This window comes from Protomyctophum bolini, assembly GCF_963924005.1.
Source record: "Protomyctophum bolini genome assembly, chromosome: 5".
NCBI lineage: Eukaryota > Metazoa > Chordata > Actinopteri > Myctophiformes > Myctophidae > Protomyctophum > Protomyctophum bolini.
Window position 1 is genome coordinate 10,991,225 of NC_137866.1, and position 9,931 is coordinate 11,001,155.

General features: G+C 41.8%; 1 protein-coding gene across 2 annotated transcripts; it reads right to left on the reverse strand.

Annotated features, from left to right (window-relative positions):
- Positions 1-486: 486 nt before the first annotated feature.
- On the reverse strand, positions 487-5,758 carry dclre1b (DNA cross-link repair 1B). 2 transcript variants are annotated; one of them, XM_080764257.1, is made up of 5 exons: positions 5,632-5,758; positions 5,047-5,261; positions 3,888-4,053; positions 3,220-3,402; positions 487-1,692 (listed from the first exon to the last, which is right to left on the reverse strand). In XM_080764257.1, exons 2-5 carry the CDS (start codon positions 5,239-5,241, stop codon positions 548-550), a joined length of 1,689 nt encoding a protein of 562 aa, XP_080620383.1. In that variant the 5' UTR covers positions 5,242-5,261; positions 5,632-5,758; the 3' UTR covers positions 487-547. The 2 variants fall into 2 exon arrangements, with proteins under 2 accessions (XP_080620383.1, XP_080620384.1); XM_080764258.1 differs by having other exon boundaries at positions 5,641-5,747.
- Positions 5,759-9,931: the final 4,173 nt, after the last annotated feature.

The following is a 9,931-nucleotide window of genomic DNA, read 5'->3' on the forward strand; positions in this document are numbered from 1 at the left end:
AACCTATTTCCATGGCTGGATGTACGTGTCAATATTGTCTGCATGTTTGCACATTGGCTCTAGACATAGACACACAACTAAATCAAACACACCCATTACAAAATGTAGAACATGTGAAAAAATGTGCGGTTTACAAGCCACAAACAGGATGTCTCTGCATCCTATAGAAGCCACACTGTAAAAGCAGGCAGTTAAGAGGAAATACAGCTACAAGTATAGTTTTGCATTTAAAGTGCTAATGAAATGGCAACCCTCCATTGAATATTTCAATAGGTGCACGCTAACCCCTCCTACACAATAGATAGCACAATAGAAAATTGGAAAGAAAAAGAGAAAAAAAAGGGGAAAAAATTTATTGTATGTGGAACATTTACATTGCCTGTTATTATTATTATTATTTTTTAATTGAACTACTCATTATCAGTCGATAATATTCTGATGTCATACAAAAAATGCCTAATAAAAACAGTAGTAAAAAAAAAAGTGCTAATGAAAAACAAGGCACATTTCTCTTCAGAAACATTTCAAATGAAAGGGTACCGAATCTTCAGATCCTCTCAGCAACTCTTAATGGTGTAAGAGGGAACTGTTTTACGAGACTTTGGCTCAGAAGGCCAGAACTCCTCATGTCCTCCTCTGTGAATGGAAGATCCAGTAGGAGACGGCTTTCACTCTCCTCAACACTTTGCTCAGTGACACAGAAAGTGGAGTCATCATTATCTGAGTTCATTTGAAACGACACACTTTTCTCCTGTTCAATATCATGGCTGTTTTGGTGATACATATAGCCATTACACACCAGCACATCATCCCCCACCGTGCCACTGTTCAAATCTTCTGCATGCGTTTCACGTTTCTTTACAGTGGGCTTCAATGAGGCAACAGTGTTTGTCAGTACCGTGACTGGAGCAAAGTTGCTTTGTGTGAACTGACTTAAAGTTAGAGACTCTTCCATTGCTAGATCATCAGAGATCGCCTGAACATTGTCCAGATTCCACAAATCACTAATCCGCCTTCTGGCTTTAGCAGGGCTGGGTTTTTTTCCCAGGTCCAAAAGCACACAGTCTGGATCCTGAACATTCAGCTCAGCATCCATTTCCTCCACAAGGGAACCGACTGAGGAAGTCCTGGAGGCTTGTGACTGTCCAGGGGACTCAAATATCACTCCCATGGGAATAGGTCTATTGGGCCTGCGGGGGAAACCGTTATGCCCTGGGTTGGTAAACTGTGTCTCAGGCTGCATCAACATGTAGTTTCGGACCGACTCTGGCACTAGGACCTCCTGACGCTTTTTGTGGGGCAGCAAGGCAGAGAAGGTTCCGGGTATGCACTTTCCCACAATAGGCACCAGGCGAGTAGGTTTGAGAGCCGAGACAAACTCCTCTAACTCTTGGTAGGAGGAGTGGTCTGAGTACGGCACTACATGGATGTTGGCGTGGTAGGAGACCATAGGCCTGCTGGTAGGTAGGATGGCCAGAGTGGGGTATTCACTGTTCCACTGCTGCATGGAGGCAGAGCGGATCGCAGACTGCTCCACAACTCGAATACGGCCAGCTCCTGGCTCAGTGGTGAAGACATCAGGTAGCTCTAGAACTCGGAGTGTCTCCATCCTTTCACAGCTTACTTCGATCCATGTTTTAAACTCCATAGCCAGTTCTACCAGCAATGATTCCTTCCCAAGTGTATACAGACCTGTGGAGTACCAAATAATTAGGTACTATGCACAGACTCATTATTGTACAGCATGGTTGTAGTTTTTATTAGTTAAATCTTTTTTTATTAGTTTTATTATCTTTTTTTAAATATAAAAAATTGCAACATTTACAACACAATCCAGTAGCTGGGAGGGAACTCGTCAAAAATAATCAAGATTTAGCTCTTGGTTTTTGGCATGGTGGTCGAGTTGGGCTCGCCGCCTAGTGGCCGGTTTGCAATGAATCCAATATTAGATGGGTCAGTATACACCAAGGGTTTTCAACCATTTTCATATATCAAGGTCCATGTATTTGGTGTTTGAGCCACGGACCACCATTTGATGAGATTTAGGCCTCTTTTAGACGGTGACCATCTCCATATAACACGTCAAAGTCCCGTTGCGTTCTAATTTTTTTGGACCATTTACATGAGAACGCACACTTGAATGAAAACGCTACAAAGTGCATGCATATATATGCCAGGTCGCTAGGTGGCGCGTGTCCTTGTGGGGTCCGTGTGACGCAGCGCATATATAAACCATAGACATAAGTCACGCATGCGTAGAACTACTTCCGTTCTTCTTCTACACAGAAAGTAAACAAACGTCGCGTCCAGCAAACCGGACTATCCGACATGGTTGTTGTTGTTCGTTTCCCCTAGCAACTGACGCATGCCTATGACACCATGTAAAAACGTAGGACACGGGTGAGCCGACCAGAGCTGACGTAAGCCATGATGTCACAATTTTTGCGTATCCACCGTTTTGCCTGTTTATATGGAGACCATAGGAAACGGCGTTCTAAAAGATTTCCACTCTGGGAGGTGGTTTCACTTCGTTGCGTTTTCACCTCCTGTGGACACGGTTCTCGTCTAAATGACAGCAGCAAACGATACTTTATTTTGCCGTTTTTTATGAACACCATCCTCATGTAAAGAGCACCTTAGCCTCTCAGATCCAAGACTTTGTTGTTGTTGGATAGTATTTTTTCCACAAGTCCATGCTGTATTGATGTGGTACTGTACCCATAAGGGTCAATTTGGTTTCATTTTACACTCTCAAGAGTTAAAAATCTATAAGGGTCCATTAGTTTATGATTGCTCATTTAGCTGTGGACCACCTGGAACCCCCTCGAGAACCACTGATATCGACAAATCCGTGCAGGCTGCCCTGGGCGTAATCATCGCTGCCGTGTCACATTAAGCTCCTATAGGGCATGGCTCTGCGGATACATCTATATGGTTGAAACCTCAAATAATTTATAGACAAGATTTTAGAAAATAGCATAAAGAGGTTGGTGCAAAAAAGGCAATAAAGCAATGTTATTTTAACCATGAAGCGATAATAGAGAAATGGCCCCGAGGACACAGACTTTCATTACACTCATATTTTACCAGGTACTGTAAATGCAATTTGTCGAAGGTCTAAGTCATATGATTAGGTAGCTGGAATGTACTGTAGGCTGGATGCTGCAATATTGGAGCTGACTGCTATAGTGCTGCTATAGTGAATGCAGCTAAACATACCTATGACAACATTGTAGTTGGGGTGACAGCGGATGATCTCTTTGATTTGCTGAGTGGCTCGCTGTCTTGTGGGCAGGGTGCGGCTGGGATCACAGTTGGTGTTGTCCAGGTAAAGGACATCTATGATGATGTTAGTTCTCAGGCATGGCTCACGAAGCATGGTAGCAGTGTATCTGAAGTCACCTGGAAAATAATTGTGTTAATATTGGTTACTTGATGTGGTATTCAATCAATATTTATACACACCCATAGAATACCAATACCAATTTTAAGTATATGATTAAAAGCAAAAGCATTTACATTTCTGATTTACAATACAGTCAGTACTGTATGTTGACAATTTATCAATTTAGACGCAAAATTCATTTAAAATTGATAGCAAATGTATTGCTATTATTCAACATGTTCAACTGAAACGAAAAAACAGGAACAACTGTACTATAATCCAATAATGAATCACATTTTGTGTTGTTAATGAATCACATGCCCATCATTTCATGGCTCAGATATTGTTACATCAAAATGGGGGAACTATCTGACACTGGCCTCAACACAAAACAAAGTTACTTTCAAAACAGCGGCTTAGTTAAAAACAGCGGCTTAGTTAATCGCTAATTGTAACAATCAATCAGCACACGCATTACATATCATTAAGTATGGACACTGACCAGTGTATAATATAGAACCAAAGTAGGCTTCGAAGAGAAACATAACAGCTCCTGGACAGTGGTTGGCATCAATTAGTGTGATCGTCAGCCTCTCCTTGCCTATGTCATCTAGTGGAAGCATGTGTGTTTCACCCAGCTCCAGTGGATGGATCCACTGCTCTTTAACCTGCAAAGACAATATTAATAATAAAAATTATAATAAAAAATAAAGCAAATGGGTGGTATGTACATGTACATTAACTGTCTGTATGAAGTAGATATACAGCCACTTAAAAACTCTGTCCAGCAATTTCAGCTGGCAGATTCGTTTGGGTCTTGGAATGCATAAAAGTTTGATGGAATGCATAAAAGTCAATGGGACCAACTAAAGTTACCGTAAAAACACACACAAACAATTTGTTCCGCATACCGTTTAGGCACCTCAATAAAATTATATAGTGTGCACATGGAAAAACAATAATCAGAAAACTTGTGATATTATTTTCCAGAACGATTATCTGATAAATTAGGGTTTGTTGTTGTTCTTAAGCTAGTCCAACTGGCATGTCATTCATACTTGCGGTTTGCAGTTTACCTCCCAAGTCTGTCAATGCTGCATGCCATCAGGTTGTTATACAAGTCAGGCATATTTATTGCAGACAGTGGAGATATGGCAAGCTTCCCTACATAATATGGGGGGCGGCGTTGAGTGCGGACCAGTGGCCAATGAGGCATCTACACATTTATGCCTATGCCTGGGGTAACAAGAACAAGAACAAGGAAGAACTTTCAGAACGCGTTGATGGCAAACTTCTCCCTTGTGCGGCAGAAACAAAAGGATACAGGTCCAGTATCACCAATGGTTTTTGTATGTACTAAAAACTAAAATAAAGAAGAAAAGTATGTTTTGGAAAATTGTGATATGTAAGGTTTACAGTATATTATTTGAACACACCTACATTTACCCATCAATTTCTTGTTTATCCCCAAAATGACTGGATATCACAGGTGTTGCAGCAATTTAGTAGCAAGTATGGGTTAGTAAGCTTAAATGTAACTAGAAAATATATGTATTTGGCCCCTTATTTATGAAATAAGTATAAATGTAAATATAAAATATTTTTAATGGTGCCCAGGAATACCAGGTGTCCACTTTTCCAGACAGAGCTTTCATATTTACCTGGAGTTTGAGTTTAAGCAGTTTGGCAGAGACTGGGGAGCAGAAAATGGGCCAGTTTGTCCATGTGGAAGTCAGGCCCACTGTGTGGTCGCTGTGCATGTGAGAGAGGAAGAAGAGGCGGGCGAGGGGGCATCTCCGCAACTGCCAAAAGTCCACCGCCAGTGGAGTATCAGGGATGGTTTTGCCATTTGACATGTTCACAGCTTTGCCGGGCCCTACAACCATAGAGTTACAATATATCAACAGCACGCATGTGAACAGGAACAGCTGTTGTAAACAGTCAGTCCATTTCCTGCAAAAAACATTTTGAGAGGAACCGAAACTCACAACACAACGAAGAGGTGCAGTTGAACACAAATGGCATGCAGGGAAAGAAATATGTATATTTTCCGGTTACAACATTACAGTGAAGTATAATGCTAATGTTAAGTTTAGCGACATCAGGCCGGGCCAGGCTAACGTTCATAGATCAGGTCACCTGTTCCTGTATGTTACGTTACATCGCTGCGACACTATCTATAAATGACACATCTTCCACGAACCTAATCTTAATTATTTTCACACGCTTTGAAATGCATTACTTGCCAGTTTTACCATACGTGAAGGTTGTTGCACTCTGCACTGCTTGGGCCGCGGTAATTATGGTTTAATGTACATGTGTGTGTAATGTATAATGTCACTCCCCCTTTGTTTTGTATCAGGAACGGAATGGTACTGAAAGTAAAACCAGTTAAATTAATAGCAGCGCCCCTATCGGTTGTGTGCGGCCAAACACTTGGATTTGAGGCGTTAAATTGGTCAGTGTACCACCACCACCAGGAAGGGCATACTTGTTTTTAAAATAACATAATTAACCCTAAAACACTAAACTTAACTTTTGTCAAACCATCACTAAACCTGGGTATATTTTACCCAATGTAATATAGTCCATAAAAACTATTTCTCATCTACTACTCCTTTGGTCCATTTCTGGGACATGTAAAAATGTTCCAGTGAATAGCAAAAACAATGCATTCACATTCACCCTATTCTCGGGTTAAAATTCAGCGAAAACAGCAGATCTACAAGCTTAAAACACGTTGCACAACACATTGAGAGCTTGTAAATTGGTAAATTTCTGGAAAGAGATTTGGCATAAAGGGAAATTCTGGAAAACTGGTGTACTCTGTCAACTAAGGGCCGATTCATTCATAGTACTGAAAAAAGTTGGTTCGGGAATGGTCCCCGACTTGACTTTTTTTCAGCTCTAAAATATGAGTATGTACAGTCAGGTGATTAATGATGAGAATATCCAGTCTTATTTTTTTTTTCTTCAAACACATCTGCTGTAAATGAAGTATTGCCCACATATTTCATTCTAACCACAGTATGTACTGCATGGTCTAATGGCTAATTGCTTAGACGACTTGATTAGGTCATTTTAAATTAATATTAATTTAATGTTCAGGCATGGTGACATTTAGGGAGCAAATTACTGCTTATTAGAAGCTAAGAAACTTAAGTCGCACTTGAAGCAGGACATTGTTGAAAAAGAGTAATGCTCTTTCTACCCAAGACTCGTAAAGGCTTTAAGCGTGAATATTATTATAGTTAGACTATTTACTCGAGATTGAGCCATTCTGAAGCTACACAGAAACAAATAAACACAAAACTGCTGAGGTGTTTTGCCAGTCTTCAGTAGCTCGACGGTATAATATTGTACCGTGGCATCGTAGGAGAATACATTTCTTAAAGGAAATTGAACAGCACTTGGGTCCATTCTGCACACGTGACCAATCCACATCCATCTTTTGAGCTTTGATGACACTTGACAGTGGGGTCAGGCCTGTGCTCCTGTAAAAGGTCTTCATTGGAGACTGTCATGGGCAGAATATCCTTAGTATTCGTCTAAGCCTCTAAGGCATCTTGTCTGAAACACGTCCAGCTTGTGACAGATGGCCTCATGGCCTAGTGGTGTCATTTTCCATGACTCTGCCCCATGCTGGAGGACCCCATAAGGACGTTGCTCTTGATTCACAGTTTCTATTTTTACAAGATAGGAGATATTGCTGTTTCTTTAAAGATAGGAGATATTGCTGTCAGTTTCAAGGGATTTACATAACCTTGCAATACCTACATTGCATACACACTCTGAACACATTAGACATTATAGACCAGAAAATAAATACTCAGTTTTGGCTCAGCTGGCTGGAAAATATCTATGTTTTGTTTATAATTACTGTACAGCAAATAGTAGTGTGGAATAATTATATACACACATATCGTATCATATCAAATATGAGTCTGACATGATAATTAAGAACGGTTTCAAATGACAAATACAGTATGGCCTCAAGTGAAACAGAATTATGCTCGGTCATGCACAAGATGGCGCCATGAGCAAGAAAAAGGCTGGTGCACTAAATGGGACACAGTTGTTCCCTGGCAACAGTGTAGGCTACTACAATAGCCCCCACCCCCCACGTTTGCACACCACCCATACTATTACAGACTTAAACCATACATCAGTCCCAGCAATAGCATACATACAGCAACATGCACTCTCCACTCGTACTGGTGTTCATTAATCTTACTCTCATATAGGCTACTGTAGTTAATTATCCACCTCTTATCCCAGTGGCTTTCTGCTCTATACCTAGCCTGGTGAAACATCTCCAAGGGTGATGATATTAGACTATAGGCCTGCTATGAGTTGATTAAAAGAAAAAAAAGGCACACTGAAACCAATTTGCGACAATAAGTAAGCAGTGCACAGGTTTATAAAAACAGAGTGGGGAATTTTTGTTTGGTCTTTGTGTGCAAACCCCATCATTTGCGTTCTTTTATTAAGAAAAAAGCATAGGGGACAGGGACTTGGGGAGCAAGGAGAGGAATAAAATCGATTATTAGTTTTTTGTAATTAGTTATTCGTTTATAATGTAGGTTGGGGTCCACAGCTGGAAGTCACTCTCAACAACTAGGTCAGCTTTAAAACAACAAAACAATCATGAAACATGTAGTGAGTGAGTGAGTGAGTGAGTGAGTGAGTGAGTGAGTGTGTGTGTGTGTGTGTGTGTGTGTGTGTGTGTGTGTGTGTGTGTGTGTGTGTGTGTGTGTGTGTGTGTGTGTGTGTGTGTGTGTGTGTGTGTGTGTGTGTGTGTGTGTGTGTGTGTGTGTGTGTGTGTGTGTGTGTGTGAGAGAGAGAGATTGATAATATATTTTAGAGCGGTGCCCATGTTGTGATGTCAGAACAAGTACAGATCCATATAAGGAGATATAGGGGTGATCAGGTCCAGAGCCCAGGCAGTTATTATGTACAGTAAGTGTCCCCTGTTACAGTATGTGCAATTGTGCATATGGAGTTCTTTGTCAAGCATGCCAAATGACTGAGGCTTTTGTGCTGGTTCCGGACAACCGGAAATGCACACACACACACACATAGTTGACAAACTTGTCAGACACAGCAGACATAAATCATGGATAGAGGAACGCCTCCTCCAAATTGAGCGGCTAGTTTTGTGGCTTCCCCTGACTGGCTGAGGGAACATAGGGCTGAGGGAACTTGCGGGTACGGTCCCATACTGAGCAGTAACTTGCTAACTGCTTGGCCCTCCTTTTGGAGAGGACGGCCATTTGTAGGCCCCTCACAACCAACTTGTGCACATGCCCTAGGCCCAAAGATAAAAACTAAAAGTTTACAATACATCTGTAGCCTGTGAGATGGTCTGCTCTAGCTGTTAATATTCCAGCACTTTGGTTAGAAAGGCAAAGGTACAGCCGACCTCGTGAATGAACTCTCTATGGTTTTCATTTACAACAAAGACATCAGGGGTGTTAGAGAACTGAAATGTTAGAGAACAACGAGTCATCTTTTTTTTTTTTTTATCCCACGATTTTGTAACCCAGTTTTCTTTTCACCCAGTGCCAATTGTCTAATGTAATCCTGGGCGCTACACTTCCTCTGCCAACCTGGGGGGGGGCAGCGGACTGACCTCATGCCTCCTTCTATGCATGAGGAGTCCAAGCTGCTTCTTTTCACCTGACAGAGGGGAATTTCCCCGGCCGGACGTAGCGCGTGGAAGGGACACGTTATTCCGACCAGTTCCTTTCCCCTCCATCAGGCGCCCCGGCTGGCCAGGGGGAGGTAGTTTTAGAGACCAGGATTACGGCATGTTTTTGTGAGGGTATCTACCCTAGGGGACACGGGGAGAACATGCAAACTCCACACAGAAACGAGTCATCATTATACACAGGCTAAACATGCTTGGCTTCACAGTAGAATGCTTATACAGCATGATGGAGGGAGAGAGGACCTGAAAATGAAAGAGGTATCTTTAGATATCAAATCCACTATTCTGTCACTCGCACGCACGCACGCGTGAACACACACACACGCACACACACACACACACACACACACACACACACACACACACACACACACACACACACACACACACACACACACACACACACACACACACCACCTTTTACAGAGCACATTTGAAAACGTAATGCAATATTCATGAAAGCTCTTAAGCTTTATTTCTACAGTTAGAGCATATGAAAAATATTTTAGATAGAGTATTTTGGGAGCGTAGATCTGCACAAATAAAACCTGCTTGCGATGTGTGATACTGCTAATGTTAATCGCTGCCTAAGAACACCAATTTCCACTGTTTCTATGAGACAGCCTGCCATTGATTGGATCGACTTCCCACTCCACGCATCACTCCTTCAGGTCCTCGACCTCTGCGATACCATATGGAGTCATACAATAACTCCCTGGCCATTCGTTAGGGCCCCAGCACTGCAGTGCGAAGCCCTGTTGAAATGCAATGATTCATTATCATTAATGGGTTCAGATCTGAGTCTCCTGAGCCCTACAATACTGTATGAAAAACGG

Excerpts from the sequence above, each read along its gene's own strand:
- dclre1b (XM_080764257.1), bottom strand. The coding sequence starts at position 5,241 with ATGTCAAATGGCAAAACCATCCCTGATACTCCACTGGCGGTGGACTTT. Across the intron at positions 4,054-5,046 it reads TGCTTAAACTCAAACTCCAG|GTTAAAGAGCAGTGGATCCA; the intron begins GTAAATATGAAA and ends TTGTCTTTGCAG. Across the intron at positions 3,403-3,887 it reads TGGTTCTATATTATACACTG|GTGACTTCAGATACACTGCT; the intron begins GTCAGTGTCCAT and ends ATTATTTTCCAG.